General features: G+C 43.4%; 1 protein-coding gene across 2 annotated transcripts in view; it reads left to right on the top strand.

The window, feature by feature from the left end:
• LOC129853019 (protein mono-ADP-ribosyltransferase PARP8-like) overlaps positions 1 to 20,870 on the top strand; it is a 109,372-nt gene extending 88,502 nt beyond the window's left edge. Inside the window, exons 19-27 of one of the 2 annotated variants that reach the window (XM_055918650.1) lie at positions 1,684 to 1,769; positions 3,833 to 3,881; positions 6,572 to 6,684; positions 7,022 to 7,094; positions 8,998 to 9,067; positions 13,008 to 13,081; positions 13,196 to 13,265; positions 15,752 to 15,836; positions 16,118 to 20,870. In XM_055918650.1, coding sequence (XP_055774625.1) covers positions 1,684 to 1,769; positions 3,833 to 3,881; positions 6,572 to 6,684; positions 7,022 to 7,094; positions 8,998 to 9,067; positions 13,008 to 13,081; positions 13,196 to 13,265; positions 15,752 to 15,836; positions 16,118 to 16,220 — 723 coding nt within the window. In that variant the 3' untranslated portion in view covers positions 16,221 to 20,870. The remainder of the gene's footprint in view (positions 1 to 1,683; positions 1,770 to 3,832; positions 3,882 to 6,571; positions 6,685 to 7,021; positions 7,095 to 8,997; positions 9,068 to 13,007; positions 13,082 to 13,195; positions 13,266 to 15,751; positions 15,837 to 16,117) is intronic. The other variant, XM_055918652.1, reaches the window with a different exon arrangement.
• The last annotated feature ends 3,309 nt before the right edge of the window (positions 20,871 to 24,179 follow it).

Genomic DNA, 24,179 nt, shown 5'->3' on the forward strand with positions numbered 1-24,179 from the left:
GTCCCAGGTAACTAAACCCTAACTAGTCTCACCTCTATCAGAGAAATGTCCCAGGTAACTAACCCTAACCAGCCTTACCTCTATCAGAGAAATGTCCCAGGTAACTAAACCCTAACTAGTCTCACCTCTATCAGAGAAATGTCCCAGGTAACTAACCCTAACCAGTCTCACCTCTATCAGAGAAATGTCCCAGGTAACTAACTCTAACCAGTCTTACCTCTATCAGAGAAATGTCCCAGGTAACTAACCCTTGACAGTCTCACCTCTATCAGAGAAATGTCCCAGGTAACTAACCCTTGACAGTCTCACCTCTATCAGAGAAATGTCCCAGGTAACTAACTCTAACCAGCCTTACCTCTATCAGATAAATGTCCCAGGTAACTAACCCTAACCAGCCTCACCTCTATCAGATAAATGTCCCAGGTAACTAACCCCTGACAGTCTTACCTCTATCAGATAAATGTCCCAGGTAACTAACTCTAACCAGTCTCACCTCTATCAGAGAAATGTCCCAGGTAACTAACCCCTGACAGTCTTACCTCTATCAGAGAAATGTCCCAGGTAACTAACTCTAACCAGTCTCACCTCTATCAGAGAAATGTCCCAGGTAACTAACCCTTGACAGTCTCACCTCTATCAGATAAATGTCCCAGGTAACTAACCCTTGACAGTCTCACCTCTATCAGATAAATGTCCTAGGTAACTAACCCCTTGACAGTCTCACCTCTATCAGATAAATGTCCCAGGTAACTAACCCTTGACAGTCTCACCTCTATCAGATAAATGTCCCAGGTAACTAACTCTAACCAGTCTCACCTCTATCAGATAAATGTCCCAGGTAACTAACTCTAACCAGTCTCACCTCTATCAGATAAATGTCCCAGGTAACTAACTCTAACCAGCCTCACCTCTATCAGAGAAATGTCCCAGGTAACTAACTCTAACCAGTCTCACCTCTATCAGAGAAATGTCCCAGGTAACTAACTCTAACCAGTCTCACCTCTATCAGATAAATGTCCCAGGTAACTAACTCTAACCAGTCTCACCTCTATCAGATAAATGTCCCAGGTAACTAACCCTAACCAGTCTCACCTCTATCAGATAAATGTCCCAGGTAACTAACTCTAACCAGTCTCACCTCTATCAGAGAAATGTCCCAGGTAACTAACTCTAACCAGTCTCACCTCTATCAGAGAAATGTCCCAGGTTACTGTATGGAGACTTCACATTTACTGTACAGGGCAATGTCACCTTATGGCATGACTCCATCTTATATAGCATTATAGAGCCTTTTGGCAATGTCAACTTATAATGTTATTTTACAATGTTCAACATCTACAACACACACGTATTCATAAACACGCACACACAAACACACATACACACACAAACACACACGCACACACACACACATGCATACACACACACACACACGCATACACACACGCATACACACATGCGCACACACACACACACACACACACACACACACACACACACACACACACACACACACACACACACACACACACACACACACACACACACACACACACACACACACACACACACACACACACACACACACACATGCATAATTCACCCTGGCTCTCATCCCCGTCCATGCATCCTCTGTAGCTGTGTGTTCTTAAACCAGCAGAGTTAAATAACCCTAGTTAGAAGATTATTGTTTCTCTACAGGCACCTTACCTTGAGGTCAAGAGGCAGATGGACAAGCATGATCCTTTAGCTCACCCCTTACTGCAATGGTAAGAAACCACTTACTGCAATGGTAAGAATCTCCTTACTGCAATGGTAAGAATCTCCTTACTGCAATGGTAAGAAACCACTTACTGCAATGGTAAGAAACCCCTTACTGCAATGGTAAGAATCTCCTTACTGCAATGGTAAGAATCTCCTTACTGCAATGGTAAGAAACCACTTACTGCAATGGTAAGAATCTCCTTACTGCAATGGTAAGAAACCACTTACTGCAATGGTAAGAATCCCCTTACTGCAATGGTAAGAAACCACTTACTGCAATGGTAAGAATCTCCTTACTGAAATGGTAAGAATCTCCTTACTGCAATGGTAAGAATCTCCTTACTGCAATGGTAAGAATCTCCTTACTGCAATGGTAAGAAACCACTTACTGCAATGGTAAGAATCCCCTTACTGCAATGGTAAGAAACCACTTACTGCAATGGTAAGAATCTCCTTACTGAAATGGTAAGAATCTCCTTACTGCAATGGTAAGAATCTCCTTACTGCAATGGTAAGAAAATCCTTACTGCAATGGTAAGAATCGCCTTACTGCAATGGTAAGAAACCCCTTACTGCAATGGTAAGAATCCCCTTACTGCAATGGTAAGAATCTCCTTACTGCAATGGTAAGAATCTCCTTACTGCAATGGTAAGAATCACCTTACTGCAATGGAAGGAAACCCTTCCTTCATTCTCTCCACCTAAACCAAAAACACAGCCTTCAATTCAGTCGCCACAATCAGTAAAAAGTGACGGTAAGCCTCACGTCCATCCAACCCCATCCTGACTCCTGACTTACCATTTTCTACCATTGTGTACCATTGTTCTTATATTTTCTACCATTGTGTACCATTGTTCTTATATTTTCTACCATTGTGTACCAGTGTTCTTATATTTTCTACCATTGTGTACCATTGTTCTTATATTTTCTACCATTGTGTACCATTGTTCTTATATTTTCTACCATTGTGTACCATTGTTCTTATATTTTCTACCATTGTGTACCATTGTTCTTATATTTTCTACCATTGTGACATTATCATTCCAGGCCTTATTGCAGAGCGGTCAGAAACACTGGCTGTCGTATTGAAAGTACACAGACGAACATCATGTAGACGGATACATTTTTACCAGAAATACTTTAACACATGAGGAGATGGGAATATCGATGGTCAATGAATGGAGGAATGTATTATTCCCTGACCAGAAGACTGTGGACCAATCGCGTTCACGTTGTCATGCTGCGTCACGCGGTTGCTAAGCTAATGGCCACGCAATCCCCTTCTAAAAGTCAGGGCACGAGCACAGAATGCACCACGCGGCCCACAATGCACCACGCGGCCCAGAATGCACCACACGGCCCATTAAACAACGTATGGCCGTGTACACAATGGGTGGTAATACGTATCCAATGGAGTTTCCCCCATCTCTTCATTTCTTAAAATATTTCTGATTTGGGGCCTCCCGGGTGGCGCAGTGGTCTAGGGTGTCTGCGCCACCAGAGTCTCTGGGTTCGCGCCCAGGCTCTGTCGCAGCCGGCCGCGACCGGGAGGTCCGTGGGGCGACGCACAATTGGCATAGCGTCGTCCGGGTTAGGGAGGGTTTGGCCGGTAGGGATATCCTTGTCTCATCGCGCTCCAGCGACTCCTGTGGCGGGCCGGGTGCAGTGCGCGCTAACCGAGGGGGGCGGGTGCACGGTGTTTCCTCCGACACATTGGTGCGGCTGGCTTCCGGGTTGGAGGCGCGCTGTGTTAAGAAGCAGTGCGGCTTGGTTGGGTTGTGCTTCGGGGGACGCATGGCTTTCGACCTTCGTCTCTCCCGAGCCCGTACGGGAGTTGTAGCGATGAGACAAGATAGTAACTACTAGCGATTGGATACCACGAAAATTGGGGAGAAAATGGGATAAAAAAATAAAAATAATAAATAAATAAATCTGATTTCACCACCCACAGAAACTGTATGATTTTAACACTTACAGAAATATACAACAAAATTCACGTTGCTGGAAGTGTTATATTACAAAGTGTTAAGACTATAACCATTTTTCTTATTCCCCCCCCCCATACAGGGTAATATCCAGTAACAGATCACACATCGTCAAACTTCCAGTTACCAGAGTGAGTTTTATATTCTGTTCAATACACCTCAGGGGCAATTAAGAGTTTTTAAATGAAATTGAAATTGCGTCGTTTGACCTTTTAAGAGAAGATGAGATAAATACTAGAACTGAATATTGGTTTGATACCACATTCTTCATTTTACTGGCATTTTACTGGCATTATGGTCTAATTACTGAATAATTCAATCCATATGAAAAGGTGTTTCAGTTATGTAGAGGGTTGAACAGGACGTTATACAGATTTTTAAAAACAATCCCGGTGATGATATCTCTACATTTATGATGATTAAGTCTGGTTTAACCTTTATCTCCCTAGACATGATGTGATATCTCTACATTTATGGTGATTAAGTCTGGCTGAATTCAAATACTGAGCTATATTGTACGCTCAAAACAAAATGGGATATAATATTATTTTATACTAATACAATTGCTCAGAGAAAGAGATTTTGTTTAAGAAGTCATTTTTATTATTATTTATTTCTCTCAAAAAGATAGGTGTCAAAAAATGACTGTTTTCAATAACTCACCTTGCGAGGATAAAGACACCGGGCCTTTTTCTACAACAACAACAAAAGTATGAGATTCCAGAACACATTGGGAGGGATCTTAGACCCGTTCCTCTATAACAGAATCTGATTCCAGAACACATTGTGAGGGATCTTAGAGCCGTTCCTCTATAACAGAATCTGATTCCAGAACACATTGGGAGGGATCTTAGACCCGTTCCTCTATAACAGAATCTGATTCCAGAACACATTGGGAGGGATCTTAGACCCGTTCCTCTATAACAGAATCTGATTCTAGAACACATTGGGAGGGATCTTAGACCCGTTCCTCTATAACAGAATCTGATTCCAGAACACATTGGGAGGGATCTTAGACCCGTTCCTCTATAACAGAATCTGATTCCAGAACACATTGTGAGGGATCTTAGAGCCGTTCCTCTATAACAGAATCTGATTCCAGAACACATTGGGAGGGATCTTAGACCCGTTCCTCTATAACAGAATCTGATTCCAGAACACATTGGGAGGGATCTTAGACCTGTTCCTCTATAACAGAATCTGATTCCAGAACACATTGGGAGGGATCTTAGAGCCGTTCCTCTATAACAGAATCTGATTCCAGAACACATTGGGAGGGATCTTAGACCCGTTCCTCTATAACAGAATCTGATTCCAGAACACATTGGGAGGGATCTTAGACCCGTTCCTCTATACAGAATCTGATTCCAGAACACATTGGGAGGGATCTTAGACCCGTTCCTCTATAACAGAATCTGATTCCAGAACACATTGGGAGGGATCTTAGAGCCGTTCCTCTATAACAGAATCTGATTCCAGAACACATTGGGAGGGATCTTAGACCCGTTCCTCTATAACAGAATCTGATTCTAGAACACATTGGGAGGGATCTTAGACCCGTTCCTCTATAACAGAATCTGATTCCAGAACACATTGGGAGGGATCTTAGACCCGTTCCTCTATAACAGAATCTGATTCCAGATCGTTGATATCCTTCATCTGTTCTGATGGACTGAGCCTCTTCAATTCAAACCACAGTGTTCCAAATGCGGTTTAAGTCCCGGAGACTTGAGATGACCGTTGCAAAATGTAGATTTTTTGTGACCAATTAACAATTTATTTGTGGATTTTGAAGTGTGCTTGGTTGATTGTCTTGCTGGAAAATGTACTTGCGGCCAAGTTTCACCCTCATGGCATGGGTAACCAGGTTTTTTTTGTGTAAAATGTCCTGGTAATGGGTATAGTTCATGATCCCCTTGACCTTAACAAGAACCCGGGACCAGTGGAAGCAAAATATCCCATAACATCAAAAATCCTCCGCCATATTTTTCAGTAGGTGTGGGGTTCTTTTCTACTCGTGCATTCTCATTTCGACATTCAAACAACCCCCCCCCCCCACCACTGGTGTACCTGGACAAAGAGCTCTATTGTCACGTCATCTGGTAAACTCCAAGTGTTTTTACATTTGTAGGATGACGTGACAATAGAGCTCTTTGTCCAGGCACACCAGTAGGGGGGGGGGGGGGGGGGGGGGGGGGGGGGGGGGTTGGATGTCGAAATGAGAATGCACGAGCAGAAAAGAACCCCATACCTACTGAAAAATATGGCGGTGGGCAATTGCATTAGTTTAAAAATATATAATTTCCCAATTTACTTGAGCATACAGTATAGCTCAGTTTTTGAATTATATATTTTATACCGTACTCTGCAAATTGTTATAAAATTCTGTCAATAAATTTAAAAAACAGAGCTATTTTTTATGCTCATGTAAATTGGGAAATTCTATTATTTTAATATAATACAATTGCCCAACAGCATATTTGACATCCTAAATGGCACCCTATTCCCTATGTAGTGCACTACTTTATATGGCACCCTATTCCCTATGTAGTGCACTACTTTATATGGCACCCTATTCCCTATGTAGTGCACTACTTTATATGGCACCCTATTCCCTATGTAGTGCACTACTTTATATGGCACCCTATTCCCTATGTAGTGCACTACTTTATATGGCACCCTATTCCCTATGTAGTGCACTACTTTATATGGCACCCTATTCCCTATGTAGTGCACTACTTTTGATAGAGGGAATAGGGTGTCATTTAGGATGCATCCTGTAAGTGATAAGTCTCTTTGTGTCTCTCTGTCACGACTGCAGCAACTGAAGTTCATGCATAGCCCGCACCAGTTCCTTCTACTCAGCAGTCCTCCTGCCAAAGAGTCCAACTTCCGAGCTGCCAAAAACCTCTTTGGAAGTACCTTTGCTTTCCAGTAGGACCGTTTTCTCACATCTACCAGTAGCTAGCTTACACATCAGCCCCACACTCGTGAACGCAACACAATGTGTTTTACTCTTGTAATCTTACACTGACAACTGTTTTGTTTTCAGAATATGTTTTCAGGATATATTTTCAGAATATATTTTCAGGATATGTTTTCAGAGGTGACTTTGCTCTTTTTTGTGGAAGAATTAGGTAACACTTTACATAAAGCGTGTATGTATAATGCATTATGATGCAGTTATAATGCTTTGGAGGATTTGAGCGACACCTTTATAATATATTTTAATATATTTCATATATTTCATATATTTTAATTCTCTCCTCAGTGGTTCTCACATAGAGAATTGGCACTCCATTTTGAGGAACGGTTTGGTGGTTGCATCCAACACAAGACTTCAGGTAAAAAATAAAACATCGGAGGAGGTTCTGTATACACTGTGTTTATCAACCCTTTAAAGGCACAAACTGTGATTTGAAATGCCTGGCCCTGTGACTAGTTTGTTTGCTAAACTGTGGTGTGGGACTGAGGAAATGTAACCCATAACCGTTCAAGGATACACTGTGCTTATCCACCTAACACCTATTTGCTTGCAATCCTCTTTAAGGAAAACCTAGGATACACCTCTTTAAGGAATACCTAGGATAGGATAAAGTAATCCTTCTGATCCCCCCCCCCCCCCTTAAAAGATTTAGATGCACTGTTGTAAAGTGGCTGTTCCACTGGATATCATAAGGTGAATGCACCAATTTGTAAGTCACTATGGATAAGAGCGTCTGCTAAATGACTTAAATGTAAATGTAATCCACAGTTACCATACATATTTTAATATACAGTACATTGCATATTGCATGATAAAGTAGAACTGACAGCATTTTTGCAGATACGAAACAAAACAGACAATCATAATAATATCATTGAAAAATATCAAATCCCGAGTTTGTGCCACGAAAAAACAGCTTTATAAGAGGTTTTAAAAATAGGTTCCGTGTGACTCAACGTTCCGTGACTCAACGTTCCGTGACTCAACGTTCCGTGACTCAACGTTCCGTGACTCAACGTTCCGTGACGAAGAGAACAGCTTTGTTGTCAGAATAGATGAATGCAGTTCAACACGTGATTCATATAGCTAATTCACCAATACATGTCTTGCTAGTCCAACAAATATTGCTTTCAGGTTGTAAATAACAGCTGGTAAACATTGTTTGCTGCCTCCAGCCGTTCGCGATGCACTATTTCAGTTTCAAGCGCTCGATATTTTGGGATAAAAACGGACAAATGTAACTTATGTCAAACATGCAAAAGGAAATGACCTCAAGTCAGTTATAACGTGGCTAATAGACTAGCTTATCTATTTATGTATCTAGAGAAAGCATACCTGCTCATGGTCGTTTGATCAATAGGACTGTCAAGTTCCCAAATGTAAGACGACTCCCGTGGTATTTACATATTTGCAGAAATTCATTCTGGTGTATTTTGGTGAATGTGTTCTAATGATCTAAAGTCACGCTGTTGCTACTTCCTGTAAACACACAGTCCAGTTCATAGTGAATGATGACAGGCCCTACTTCCTGTAAACACACAGTCCAGTTCAAAGTGAATGATGGCAGGTCCTACTTCCTGTAAACACACAGTCCAGTTCAAAGTGAATGATGGCAGGTCCTACTTCCTGTAAACACACAGTCCAGTTCAAAGTGAATGATGGCAGGTCCTACTTCCTGTAAACACACAGTCCAGTTCAAAGTGAATGATGACAGGCCCTACTTCCTGTAAACACACAGTCCAGTTCAAAGTGAATGATGACAGGCCCTACTTCCTGTAAACACACAGTCCAGTTCAAAGTGAATGATGGCAGGTCCTACTTCCTGTAAACACACAGTCCAGTTCAAAGTGAATGATGGCAGGTCCGTGTGGAAAATGGCTTATTTGCATATAGGCCTACTGTAGCTCTGATTGGCTATGGCGCAGCGGTCTGTGTCTGGTCCCGGACATGACTGACATGTTTTAAATTAAGTTTGATTTCCTGCACTGTCTATTAATTGTCCAAACCCCATGCCGCTTTCCCATTCTATAATGCTATATAGAATTCTCACAAATGCATTACTCTATGTCATTTCCAAACATTCTATGATCGTATGAAAATCACTAGTGATCGCTTTTCAGAATAAAAAAATAAAAAGGCATCATATTCTTCCTGGGTGTATTTTTTAATAGATTTTAATAAGATTTATAGTTGCTAAGATGCTGTCGGTTCCCACTTTAAAGGCCTCTAATATTTTGATTATTGTATCTCTCTGTCTGCAGCTCCATGGCGCCATCTATGGGAGTGGAATCTATCTCAGCCCAATGTCAAGCATATCCTTTGGTTACTCAGGTATCTAAGTCTCGGATGGAGCAGCAGCATTAGGTCAGGGATTAATGACCGATTCTCTTGGTAACATTGAGAAGGGAAAACAAATGGTTTTGATTAATTACCGTTCTGTCTCTTTAAAATGTAATGGTTGTTTTGAATGAATTACCATGCTGTCTATTTCAATTAAATGTATTCTTAAAGCCCTTTTTACATCAGCCGATGTCACAAAGTGCTGTACAGAAACCCAGCCTAAAACCCCAAACAGCAAGCAATGCAGGTGTAGAAGCACGGTGGCTAGGAAAAACTCCCTAGAAAGGCAGGAACCTAGGAAGAAACCATGGGAGGAACCAGGCTCTGAGGGGTGGCCAGTCCTCTTCTGGATGGTGGAGATTATAACAGAACATGGCCAAGATGTTCAAATGTTCATAGATGACCAGCAGGGTCAAATAATAATAATCACAGTGATTGTAGAGGGTGCAACAGGTCAGCACCTCAGGAGTAATTGTCAGTTGGCTCTTCATAGCTGAGCATTCAGAGTTCGAGACAGCAGGTGCGGTAGAGAGAGAGAGTTGAAAACAGCAGGTCTGGGACAAGGTTGCACGTCAGGTCAGGGTCAGGGTTCCATAGTCGCAGGCAGAACAGTTGAAACTGGAGCAGCAGCACGACCAGGTGGACTGGGGACAGCAAGGAGTCATCAGGCCAGGTATTCCTGAGGCATGGTTCCAGGGCCCAAGGCCTGGGAGAGAGAGAATGGTTGTTTTGTTGGTTGCATACTTAAATTCAAGGAGGACACCAGATAAGACAGGAGAAATACTCCAGATATAATAGACTGACCCTAGCCCCCCGACACGTAAGCTATTGCAACATAGATACTGGAGTCTGAGACAGGAGGGGTCAGGAGACACTGTGGCCCCATCCAACGATACCCCCAGACAGGGCCAACCAGGCAGGATATAACCCCACCCACTTTGCCAAAGAACAGCCCCCACACCACTAGAGGGATATCCGCAAACCACCAACTTACTACCCTGAGACAAGGCCGAGTATAGTCCACGAAGATCTCCCCCATGGCACAAACCCGAGGGGGCCCCAACCCGGACAGGAAGATCACATTAGTGACTCAACTCACTCAAGTGACGCACCCCTCCTAGGGACGGCATGGAAGAGCACCAGTAAGCCAGTGACTCAGCTCCTGTAATAGGGTTAAAGGCAGAGAATCTTAGTGGAGAGAGGGGAACCGGCCAGGCAGAGACAGCAAGGGCGGTTCGTCTCTCCAGTGCCTTGTCGGGCACCTTCGTAACCCTGGGCCAGACTACACTCAATCATAGGACCTACTGAAGAGATGAGTCTTCAATAAAGACTTAAAGGTCGAGACCGAGTCTGCATCGCTTACATGGATAGGCAAACCATTCCATAAAAATTGAGCTCTATAGGAGAAAGCCCTGCCTCCAGCTGTTTGCTTAGGAATTCTAGGGACAATAAGGAGGCCTGCGTCTTGTGACCGTAGCGTATGTGTAGGTATGTACGGCAGGACCAAATCGGAGAGATAGGTAGGAGCAAGCCCATGTAATGCTTGTAGGTTGCCAGGAAATTCTTGAAATCAGCCCTTGCCTTAACAGGAAGCCAGTGTAGGGAGGCTAGCACTGGAGTAATATGATCACATTTCGGGGTTCTAGTCAGGATTCTAGCAGCCGTATTTAGCACTAACTGAATTTTATTTAGTGCCTTATCCGGGTAGCCGGAAAGTAGAGCATTGCAGTAGTCTAATCTAGAAGTGACAAAAGCATGGGTTAGCTTTTCTGAAGAATTTTTGGACAAAACTTTTCTGATTTTTGAAATGTTCCGAAGATGGAAAAAATCTGCCCTTGAAATATTCATGATATGTTTGTCAAAAGCGAGATCAGGGTCCAGAGAAACGCCGATGTCCTTCACAGTTTTATTTGAGACGACTTTACAACCATCAAGATTAATTGTCAGATCCAACAGAAGATCTCTTTGTTTTCTTGGGACCTAGAACTAGCATCTCTGTTTTGTCCGAGTTTAAAAGTAAAACATTTGCCGCCATCTACTTCCTTATGTCTGAAACACAGGCTTCCAGGGAGGGCAATTTTGGGGATTCACCATGTTTCATCGAAATGTACAGCTGTGTATCGTCCGCATAGCAGTGAAAGTTAACATTATGTTTCCGAATGACATCACCAACAGGTAAAATATATAATGAAAACAAACGTGGTCCTAAAACAGAACCTTGAGGAACACCGAAACTTAGGAGGGCCAAGCACAGGAAGCAGCTCTTTCAGCAGTTTAGTTGGAATAGGGTCCAGTATGCAGCTTGAGGGTTTGGAGGCCATGAGTATTTTCATGAATGTGTCAATAGATATAGGATTAAACTTGAGTGTCTCCATTTATCTTAGGTCCTGGCAGTGTTGTGCAGACTCAGGACAACTGAGCATTGGAGAAATACGCAGATTCAAAGAGGAGTCCGTAATTTGCTTTCTAATGATCATGATCTTTTCATCAAAGAAATTAATGAATTCTTCACTGCTGAAGTGAAAGCCATCCTCTCTTGGGAAATGCTTATTTTTAGTTAGCTTTGGGACAGTATCAAAAATACATTTTGGATTGTTCTTATTCTCCTCAAATAAGTTGAAAAAAATAGGACAATCGAGCAGCAGTGAGGGCTCTTCGATATTGCACGGTACTGTCTTTCCAAGCTAGTCAGAAGACATCCAGTTTAGTGGAGCGCCATTTCCGTTCCAATTATCTGGAAGCTTGCTTCAGGGCTCGGGTATTTTCTGTATACCAGGGAACTAGTTTCTTGTGACAAATGTTTTTTATTTTTATGGGTGCGACTGCATCTAGGGTATTAAATTGAGTTCCACCTTAGGTGGTTAACGTCCTTGGGTAGGTGGAGGGAGTCTGGAAGGGTATCTAGGAATCTTTGGGTTGTCCGAGAATTTATAGTACGGCTTTTGATGATCTTGGTTGGGGTCTGAACAGATTATTTTGTTGCGATTGCAAACGTAATAAAACGGTGGTCCGATAGTCCAGGATTATGAGGAAAAAACATTAAGATTCACAACATTTATTCCACGGACCAACACTAGGTCCAGAGTATGACTGTGGCAGTGAGTAGGTCCGGAGACATGTTGGACAAAACCCACTGAATCGATGATGGCTCCGAAAGCCTTTTAGAGTGGGTCTGTAGATTTTTCCATGTGAATATTGAAGTCACCAAAAATGTGAATGTTATCTGCCATGTCTACAAGGTCAGATAGGAATTCAGGGAACTCAGTGAGGAACGATGTATACGGCCCAGTAGCTATACAAAGTGATTGAGTAGGCTGCATAGATTTCATGACTAGAAGCTCTGAAGACGAAAACGCAGACATTTTTTGGGGGTCAAAATTGAAATTTGCTATCGTAAATGTTAGCAACACCTCCGTCTTTGCAGGATACGCGGGGGATATTGTCGCTAGTGTAACCGAGCAGGAAAGGCCTCATTTAACACAGTCAATTAAGGTTTCAGTAAGGCCAATCACATCAAGATTATGATAAGTTAATTGACTATAACTGCCTTGGAAGTGAGGGATCTAACATTAATTAGCCCTATTTTGAGATGTGAATCTCTATCAATAATGACATGAATGGAGGTCTGCTGTCTGCACCTGTTGTGGAGCTAGAGCCCAGTTTTGGATGAATTACTGTCTATTTAAAATGTAAAGTTTGTTATGGATGAATTACCATTCTATTTAAAATATGAATGTTGTTTTAGATGAATTACCGTACTGTCTATTTAAAATGTAAAGTTTGTTATGGATGAATTACCATTCTATTTAAAATAAGAATGTTGTTTTAGATTAATTACCGTTCTGTCTATTTAAAATGTAATTATTGTTTAAGTAGACAAAATGTTTCATGCTCATGATCATTTCTAACATTGATCTTTCACTCCATTCAGGGATGAACAAAAAGCAACAGAAGGTTGCTTCAAAGGACCAAACTGCGACAAACAAGACCAACTTACATTTGCAGGTTAGCATGAGGACATTTACACTTTTGCGAGGTGTTGATGAAACAGGGGTAAAATGTAATATTCTGGGGGGAAAAATGAACATTTTTATTCACTAGAGTTGTGTCCTTTTTCAGTCGACAAAGAAAGGACAGCAGCCCCAGTTTTTGCAAAGTCGGAACCTAAAGTGCATAGCCTTATGTGAAGGTACGTATGTGCTCCGGGCTGGGGTCTTCACCAACTTCTATACTCCTATGAGAATGGCGCCGGAAGAGATGGCTACCGTTTTACGGGCTCCTAACCAATTGTGCTATTTCGTTAGATTCTTTTGCATTGTTTGTAGCTTATTTTTGTACATAATGTGTCTGCCACCGTCTCTTATCCACGGAAAGAGCTTCTGGATATTAGAACAGCGATTACACACCTCAAACTGGACGGAGATCTTTTCTTTAACGAGTCGGACACAAAGGACTTACTGCTGACACTGGACCAAATCCCCGTCATACGCATTAAGAAGAGACGCCGATACAGGGGACGCAGATACGGGTGCCTTGTGTGAATTCGTCGGCGAGTGGGTAACTCACCTCTACCGTCTGTCCTATTGGCCAACGTGCAGTCACTGGAGAATAAACTGGATGAGCTCCGTTCAAGACTATCCTACCTAACGGGACATTAAAAACTATAATATCTTATGTTTCACTGAGTCGTGGCTGAACGGCAACATGGATAATATATAGTTGGCTGGGTTTTCCATGAATCAGCAAGATAGAACAGCTGCCTCTGGTAAGACAAGGGGTGGTGGTCTGTGTCTATTTGTAAATAACAGCTGGTGCACAAAATCTAATATTAAGGAAGTCTCGAGGTTTTGCTTGGCTGAGGTAGAGTATCTCATGATACTACCGCCCCTAGGTAGTAAGGATAGGTTACAACACATCTGCCACATTGATCCTCAACACAGGGGCCCCTCAGGGGTGTGTGCTTAGTCCCCTTCTGTCATCCCTGTTCACCCATGACTGCGTGGCCAAGCATGACTCCAACACCATCATTCGGTTGGCCGACGACACAACGGTGGTAGGCTTGATCACCGACAACGATGAGACAGCCTATAGGGAGGAGGTCAGAGACCTGGCAGTGTGGTGCCAGGACAACAACCTCTCCCTTAACGTGAGCAAGACAAAGGATCTGATCGTATACTACAGGAAAAGGAGGGTTTCAAGTTCCTTGGTGACCACATCACAAACAAACTAACATTGTCCAACCACGCCAAGATAGTCTTGAAGAGGGCACAACAACGCCTATTGCCCCTCAGGAGACTGAAAGTATTTGGCATGGATCCTCAGATCCTCAAAAAGTTATACAGCTGCACCATCTAGAGAATCCTGACTAGTTGCAAAACCGCCTGGTATGGCAACTGCTCGGCCTCCGACCGCAAGGCACTACAGAGGGTAGTGCATACGGCTCATGTAAATCACTCAGTACATAACTGGGGCCAAGCTTCCTGCCATCCAGGACCTCTATACCAGGCGGTGTCAAAGGAAGGCCCAAAAAATACCAAAGACTCCAGCCACTGTAGTTGTAGACTGTTCCCTCTGCTACCGCACGGCAAGAAGTACCGGAGCACCAAGTCTAGGTCCAAAAGGCGTCTTAACAGCTTCTACCCCCAAGTCATAAGACTGCTGAACAGCTAATCAAATAGCCACCCGGACTATTTGCATTGTCGTTCCCCTCTTTTTGCGCTGCTGCTACTCCCTGTTTATTATCTATGCATAGTCACTTTAATAACTCTACCTACATGTACATATTACCTCAATTACCTTGACTAACCTGTACCCCCACACATTGACTCGGTACCAACCGGTACCCCCCTGTATATAGCCTCGTTATTGTTATTTTATTGTTGCTCTTTTATTTTTTAAATTACTTTTGTTCATTTAGTAAATATTTTTCTTAAAACTGCATTGTTGGTCAAGGGCTTCTAAGTAAGCATTTCACTGTAAGTATTCGTTACATGTGACAAATACAATTTGATTTGATTTGACAAAGTCATAAAATCAGAAACATTTCTAAAATGGATCTTCTAAAAAATGTGATTTAAAACTAACCCTAATCTTAACCACACTGCTAACCTTACGCTTTACTCAAACCTGAAAGGATAATCAAAAAGCTATTTTGACTTTGTGGCTGTGGAATCTGATTTTGTGGCTGTGGAATCTGACTTTGTGGCTGTGGAATCTGACTTTGTGGCTGTGGAATCTGACTTTGTGGCTGTGGAATCTGACTTTGTGGCTGTGGAATCTAACTTTGTGGCTGTGGAATCTGACTTTGTGGCTGTGGAATCTGACTTTGTGGCTGTGGAATCTGACTTTGTGGCTGTGGAATCTGACTTTGTGGCTGTGGAATCTGACTTTGTGACTGTGGAATCTGAATTTGTGGCTGTGGAATCTGACTTTGTGGCTGTGGAATCTGACTTTGTGGCTGTAGAATCTGACTTTGTGGCTGTGGAATCTGACTTTGTGGCTGTGGAATCTGACTTTGTGGCTGTGGAATCTGAATTTGTGGCTTTGGAAGCTAGTGGAAACCCTGGTCTGAAAGCAACCACAGAACAACAATGGAGAATGTATTAACTGATAACATATACGTATGTGAACTAAATGTTAAATATATTTGTATATGTCCTTCTCTGTCTCTTCCAGTCATCACGTCCCCTGACCTGCACAAACATGGAGACATCTGGGTCGTCCCAAACACCGACCACGTCTGTACACGCTTCTTCTTTGTGTAAGTATACGACCACATCTGAACACGCTTCTTCCCACGTATAAGTAGTAAAAACACGACAGTGTTCATACAGACAGTGGTGTTCAATTCATCAAAGCAGATTTTCTGTATTTCCTTTCGACAAACCCAAAGAGAGGTTTACATCTCAATAATATATTTGATATTTCAAGTGAACATTTCAACATTATCTCAGTTTAATAGCTGCCAACTGTGAATATGTTCTGATCACAGGGTTGGTAGTTCCCGAGGAATGATATTATTGTGTGTTTCTTCTGATCCAGCTATGAAGATGGCCAGGTGGGAGATACAAGCATCAACACACAAGACGCTGGCATCCATCGAGAGATCCTACGAGTCATCGGCAATCAGACCGCCACGGGATGAACCTCACGTGAAAACGTCCTTCCTGTTATTCTGATGCCGCCACCTCCCCGGTTCAAAGCTGCATTATTGAGCTGCGGGAAAACCCGTCGTAACAAGTGTGTTTCCCCGACCAATGTAGAGAACACATCAACAACTAGAGTGTTTTAAACCTTGGTGAAATCAACAACACATATTTACAACTGAAACACAGCAGAACTCTTTAGGGAAGAACACATTTTGCTAAGTTTATAAATACTATGGAGAATCCTGTTTTTTCTGAAGACATGGGTACGTCTCTCAGTTTGACTGATTGGGACGACTTCATTTTTTTTTGTAGAGAACATTTAAAACGGTAAAACTCTTTGGTGAATATTTTGAGACTTCTTGCTAGTAGATGTGGGACCTTTTCAGCAAAAATAACGATATGTTCCCCTTCCTGTCTAGAAAAAGGTCCCATCTATCTGACCTTATTTACTATAAAAGAGTTGTATCTTTTTAAAATACAATGTACTTTATGTATACTGAAGGTGTTAATATGCACTTTATTTTTCTTAATGTCATACATTTGTTCTAACAATCTGGGGTCATAATCTGAAAAACTAAAAAGCTTTTTTTTCCCCCCAATTGATTATTTTAAAATTAAACAAAAAAATAGTTGTATTTTTGACGGTGGTGTAATATGTTGGTTACCATTCCATGTCGACTGAGGGACACAGCAATACATTGAGTAGAATATACATAAAGGCCAGGATTCAATCAGGACTGCAGGAGATCCGCATTGTAACTCGGTTGACTATTAAAGCTGCACTATGTACCTTTTTTGGGGGGCGAGCTGGGACATTCGCATAGAAATGGGTGTACTAGATCTGTCATTCTCATTGAAAGCCAGTCTAAGAGGCGGTGTATCTGTTCTATGTGTGCTATTTCTATGCTTCCCGTTCTTAAGGTACGTTTTAGTGTCTTTTACTTTCGGTTTTGTACACCAGGTTCAAACAGCTGAAAATACACTATTTTTGGTGATGGAAAATATATTTTACAATATATTATCTACACTACACTTGCTTGTTTTGTTACATAAACGGAAATTAAGCAAACTATTAGAAATTTGGCAACTAGGAAATGGCAGAGCGATTTCTACATAGTGCACCTTTAAAAGGAATTTCCCATTGAGCCGACATCTGCAGTGTTTACTTAGAAGGCCATCTCCTCGACCGTGGTAACATTTGCCTTTAAATGGTGCATCGCCTCAAAAGGGCCGATTTGGATTGAAGTGTGTAAGAGCTTTCGATGAGACGTCATCAAACATGAGCGGAAATGTATGCTGTGTTAATTTAGGAAGTAGATCCGTTTCCTTCACATATCACACCAGGAAATGTATATATTGGTTTATTCTCCTTTTATAGGGGGTCTACTGGTTTACAATAGCAAAGACTTTGACTCCAGTCAAGAATAGATACATTTGATAAATTTACAAGTTCCACACACTTACCACTCACAACCAGTTTAAATAGAAAATAACGCATTAAAAAAGCTATTCAGTATTAACACATGTCAGATTGATCTTTATATTTTGTTTAAATCTATGGGTAGATGTAGATGTATAATCGGAGCGCCAATTAAGGAACATTTTAAAGCGGTTCCTTTTGTTAGGGGGGTATGGGATGTCTATACATACTAAGCATTGCTGTTTGCTGCTTATTTATATATGTCTGTGCTTTTAAAGACCAATCAGATCTCAGCTGTGCTTTTAAAGACCAATCAGATCTCAGCTGTGCTTTTAAAGACCAATCAGATCTCAGCTGTGCTTTTAAAGACCAATCAGATCTCAGATACTATCCCTTGTGTTCACTGTCAATGATATATTTATTATGAAATTATGATGGTTTAAAGTAGACATTGATATTAGTCATATAGGACACCAACCACTCTGAACATTGATATCACTCTGTTAGGGCACCAACCACTCTGAACATTAATATTAGTCATATAGGACACCAACCACTCTGATTATTGATATTAGTCATATAGGACACCAACCACTCTGATCATTGATATTAGTCATATAGGACACCAACCAATCTGATCTAAAATTACTGTAAATCACAGGTCATATTTTTTTAATGCATTTTTTTTCATCACTAATGATTTTACAGTTTAAATATATTTGACGTACCCGCTAGGCTACCTGCTCTTAACCGCTAGGCTACCTGCTGTTAACCGCTAGGCTACCTGCTCTTAACCAATAGGCTACCTGCTCTTAATCAATAGGCTACCTGCTCTTAACCAATAGGCTACCTGCTCTTAACCACTAGGCTACCTGCTCTTAACCAATAGGCTACCTGCTCTTAACCAATAGGCTACCTGCTCTTAACTACTAGGCTACCTGCTCTTAACCGCTAGCCTACCTGCTCTTAACCAATAGGCTACCTGCTCTTAACTGCTAGGCTACCTGCTCTTAACCAATAGGCTACCTGCTCTTAACCAATAGGCTACCTGCTCTTAACTGCTAGGCTACCTGCTCTTAACCAATAGGCTACCTGCTCTTAACTGCTAGGCTACCTGCTCTTAACCAATAGGCTACCTGCTCTTAACCAATAGGCTACCTGCTCTTAACTACTAGGCTACCTGCTCTTAACCGCTAGCCTACCTGCTCTTAACTGCTAGGCTACCTGCTCTTAACCGCTAGCCTACCTGCTCTTAACTGCTAGCCTACCTGCTCTTAACTGCTAGGCTACCTGCTCTTAACCAATAGGCTACCTGCTCTTAACCAATAGGCTACCTGCTCTTAACTGCTAGGCTACCTGCTCTTAACCAATAGGCTACCTGCTCTTAACTGCTAGGCTACCTGCTCTTAACCAATAGGCTACCTGCTCTTAACTGCTAGGCTACCTGCTCTTAACCAATAGGCTACCTGCTCTTAACCAATAGGCTACCTGCTCTTAACTGCTAGGCTACCTGCTCTTAACCGCTAGCCTACCTGCTCTTAACTGCTAGGCTACCTGCTCTTAACCGCTAGCCTACCTGCTGTTAACCCCTAGGCTACCTGCTCTTAACCGCTAGGCTACCTGCCACCCCACCGCTAGGCTACCTGCTGTTAACCGCTAGGCTACCTGCTCTTAACCACTAGGCTACCTGCTCTTAACCTGCTAGCCTACCTGCTCTTAACTGCTAGGCTACCTGCTGAGTCATCGCTAGGCTACCTGCACTAAACCTTCAGGCTACCTTCTCTTAACTGCTAGGATATCTACCGCCCCACCGCTAGGCTACCTGCTCTTAACCGCTAGGCTACCTGCTCTTAACCACTAGGCTACCTGCTCTTAACCCCTAGGCTACCTGCTCTTAACCCGCTAGGCTACCTGCTCTTAACCGCTAGGCTACCTGCTCATAACCTCTAGGCTACCTGCTCTTAACCCCTAGGCTACCTGCTCTTAAACCGCTAGGCTACCTGCTGTTAACCGCTAGGCTACCTGCTCTTAACCGCTAGGCTACCTGCTCATAACCGCTAGGCTACCTGCTCTTAACCCCTAGGCTACCTGCTCTTAACCCGCTAGGCTACCTGCTCTTAACCGCTAGGCTACCTGCTCATAACTGCTAGGCTACCTGCTTTTAACCGCTAGGCTACCTGCCACCCCAAACATAGAAGACAGTGAAGGCAAATGAGCAACATGTTGTTTTATTTCATCATTCAGTGACCAAATCACACTATTTAATTTGATATCGTAATAAATATTTTTGCAATATCTGTCTTGGAATAGTAATGTGAACCTGGCAAGTACATGTCAATATACAGTGGATCACTGGTTGATTTTGTGATTTTACATCTGTTATATCATGCTAACATCAGTGTTGAGAACGGATATGACATCTGTTATATTTACACTTGAAACACATTCATTTACCAAACATTGTCAAAGATTTTTTTTTTTTACTTCAGATTTGTTTTAAATATGCATGTTGTGTTAATGGATGAGAAATGATGTACTGAAAATATATTTACTATTTGTGAATGATGGGATTATAATTTGATGTTCTAATCCATTCATTATTCATTTAAATTCATAAATTCGTGTTTGTATTTTAGCTACGGTAACACAGTATCGTGAATCTCATGAAAGAGAGGAGGAGCACCAAGGGGCAGCATATTGTTGAACTGGAAGCACAGGCAAGTACACCGAGTGATGACAGCTCGTGACTGTCAATTCAGAAGGAACTCAAAAGTTGAAATACATTTTTTTTTTTTTATCTACAGTTTCCCACTATGACAGGAAACCTAAATCAGTTGAATGGAGACCAATAAACAACACAATATAATGGTCAGCAGTATTTTTCCTTTGATCCACTTTGTGATTGAGTGTTTCTGTTGATCTGGATGTCTTACTTTGTATTTTCTGCACAATTATAGTGAATAAAAGTATTCTATGATTATGCTATTTAGCATTTGGTGCCTTATAGACATGTGGATTAATGGTAATATATTACAATACACATGGAATATATTGTAAATATTACCACAACAAGGAGGCCAAATATTTTATTTTTTTGAGTTTTTATGGCTTTTTCTTTATTTAGCAAATTACTGGAGCTTTTTGGGGGTCTTTTTACAAATTATGAAAATAGCTGCTTATGTACTTGTTTATGTTCATTAAATTCAAACTTGCTGAGAAACCACAATTTATATTTTACTGGTGTCGTTTCATTACTCAGTGTCATGTGCTGACCTTTATTTCCTTTGTTTTTGTCTTTATTTAGTATGGTCAGGGCGTGAGTTGGGGTGGGCATTCTATGTTTGTTTATCTATGTTTTTCTATTTCTGTGTTTGGCCTGATATGGTTCTCAATCAGAGGCAGGTGTTAGTCATTGTCTCTGATTGGGAACCATATTTAGGTAGCCTGTTTTGTATTGTGGGGTTGTGGGTGATTGTTCCTGTTCGTGTGTTCCTGTTTTGTCTGTGTTCACTAGTTCGGGACTGTAGCTACGTTGGTTTTCGTCTGTTTATTGTTTGGTTCAATATTGAAAAGTATTCAAATATATATGGATACGCACCTCTCCTTAGCTTTGGTCCGATCCTTCCACCGACGAAAGCCGTTACAGAATCACCCACCAACCAAGGACCAAGCAGCGTGGTATCGGGCAGCAGCGATCGCAGGACTCCTGGACCTGGGAGGAGATTCTGGATGGGAAAGGACCCTGGTCACAGGCTGGGGAATATCGCCGCCCCAAAGCAGAGCTGGAGGCAGCGAAAGCTGAGCGGCGGCGATATGAGGAGGCAGCACGGCAGCGTGACAAGTACGAGAGGCAGCCCATAATTTTTGGGGAGGGTGGAACACGGGGAGTGTGGCTAAGCCAGGTAGCAGACCTGAGCTCACTCCTCGTGCTTATTATAAGCAGCGCGTTACTGGTCAGGCACCGTGTTATGCGGTTATGCGTACTGTGTCGCCAGTACGTGCACATAGGGCTGCCCCCCGAAAGTGCCATTCGAGTGTGGGCATCCAGCCAGGGCGTATTGTGCCTGCTCAACGTGTCTGGTCTCCGGTACGCCGTTTCGGTCCAGGTTATCCTGCGCCGGCTCTGCGTGCTGTGTCTCCGGGGCGCTGGGAGGGTGCAGTGCGTCCTATGCCTGCGCTCCGCTCGTGCCGGGCAAATGTGGGAGTGGAGCCTAAGGGAGAGGTGCGTGTAGTAGGCACTAGATCTCCAGTGCTCACCCACAGCCCGGTTCAACCTGTGCCTGCACTCTGGAGGGTCCGGGCTAGAGTAGTATTCCAGCCTGGGGGAGTGGTGCCAAGGCTGCGCAGCAGAGCTCCAGTGCTCCCCCACAGCCCGGTCCTTCAGGTGCCTCCACCTAACACCAAGCCTCCTGTAGGTCTCCCCAGCCTGGTGGGTCCTGTGGCAGCCCCACGCACCAGGCTGTCTCTCCGTCTCCTCCCTACAGGTGTGCCCGTCTGTCCAGCGCCGTCTGAGCTGTCCATCTGCCCATCGCCATCTGAGCTGCCCGTCTGCCCAGCCCGTCTGCCCAGCGCCATCTGAGCTGCCTGTCTGTCCTGAGCCGTCAGAGCCGTCCGTCAGTCCTGAGCCACCAGAGCCGCCCGCCAGTCAGGAGTCGCCAGAGCCGCCCGCCAGTCAGGAGCCGCCAGAGCCGCCCGCCAGTCAGGAGCCGCCAGAGCCGCCCGCCAGTCAGGAGCCGCCGGAGCCGCCCGCCAGTCAGGAGCCGCCAGAGCCGCCCGCCAGTCAGGAGCCGCCAGAGCCGCCCGCCAGTCAGGAGCCGCCCGCCAGTCAGGAGCCGCCAGAGCAGCCCGCCAGTCAGGAGCCGCCAGAGCCGCCCTTCAGTCATGAGCCGCCCTTCAGTCCGGAGCCGCCCTTCAGTCCGGAGCCGCCCCTCAGTCCGGAGTTGCCCCTCAGTCCGGAGTTGCCCCTCAGTCCAGAGGCGCCCCTCAGTCCAGTGGGGTCATTTAGTAGGGTTGCCAATCCTAGGTCGGCGGCGAGGGTCGCCGTTCCTAGGAGGACACTAAAGCGGACAAAGACTATGGTGGAGTGGGGTTCACGTCCTGTGCCAGCGCCGCCACCCCGGACAGATGCCCACCCAGACCCTCCCCTATAGGTTCAGGTTTTGCGGCCGGCGTCCGCACCTTGGGGGGGGGGGGGGGGGGGGGGGTCACATTCTGACCTTTATTTCCTTTGTTTTTGTCTTTATTTAGTATGGTCAGGGCGTGAGTTGGGGTGGGCAGTCTATGTTTGTTTATCTATGTTTTTCTATTTCTGTGTTTGGCCTGATATGGTTCTCAATCAGAGGCAGGTGTTAGTCATAGAGTCCTTTGACCTTCGGTTCATCCTGTACACGGCTCAGCTAGTCAGGTTCACATAAACATAGCTGGGAAATCATAGCAGTAGCGTAAAATAAAGCATTTTCACTGTAAGGTCTACCTACACCTGTTGTATTCGGCGCACGTGACAAATACTCCCATTCATTCCTATGGAGGACTGCGCCTACGGGGATTAACAATATGGTCGACCGGTGGCTTCAAGACTTTCAATGACCAATAGGAGTATCAACAATCCCAGGGTACATTATTAGAGCCATTTAACTTTCCCACAATGGTTGCAATAACTCCCATCGTAGGATCCAGTTCTACAACCTAGAACCTAGAAAAGTATGTCTGTCTATATTGTCTTTGCTGGAATAGGAAATTGATTTGATTTATGTTTGTCATTTTATGTTGTGTGGCATTCAGCAATGCATTGTTTGAATTCAAACATCTTGTGGGGTGGGGCGTTTATCTGACATGACGCACCGCTTCTCTTCCGCCACTAGAGGCCAGTAAAACCATAGAAATAGAATGGCTCCCTATTCAAGTCAATGACGATGATGGCATAATGCCCACTTACTCAACTGGCGGACCGGGTTTCGGATCCGATCCCAGAGCGGGGTAAATACGGACCAACAATTATTTGTGTTTATGGGGGGAACACCTGGTATTTTTTTATTTTATTGGACTTATATTTATCTGAGATATCTACTGCAGCCCTCATCCTCCACATACAACACCCGTTCTGCCAGTCACATTCTGTTAAAGGTCCCCAAAGCACACACATCCCTGGGTCGCTCCTCTTTTCACTTCGCTGCAGCTAGCAACTGGAACGAGCTGCAACAAACCTCAAACTGGACAGTTTTATCTCAATCTCTTCATTCAAAGACTCAATCATGGACACTCTTACTGACAGTTGTGGCTGCTTCGCGTGATGTATTGTTGTCTCTACCTTCTTGTCCTTTGTGCTGTTGTCTGTGCCCAATAATGTTTGTACCATGTTTTGTGTTGCTACCATGTTATTGTCATGTTGTGCTGCTACCATGCTGTGTTATGTGTCGCTGCCTTGCTATGTTGTTGTCTTAGGTCTCTCTTTATGTAGTGTTGTGTTGTCTCTCTTGTTGTGATGTGTGTTTTGTCCTATATTTATATTGTATTTCTTTATTTATTTTAATCCCAG

The sequence above is a fragment of the Salvelinus fontinalis genome, chromosome 4 (genome assembly GCF_029448725.1).
Source record: "Salvelinus fontinalis isolate EN_2023a chromosome 4, ASM2944872v1, whole genome shotgun sequence".
Taxonomy (NCBI): Eukaryota; Metazoa; Chordata; class Actinopteri; order Salmoniformes; family Salmonidae; genus Salvelinus; species Salvelinus fontinalis.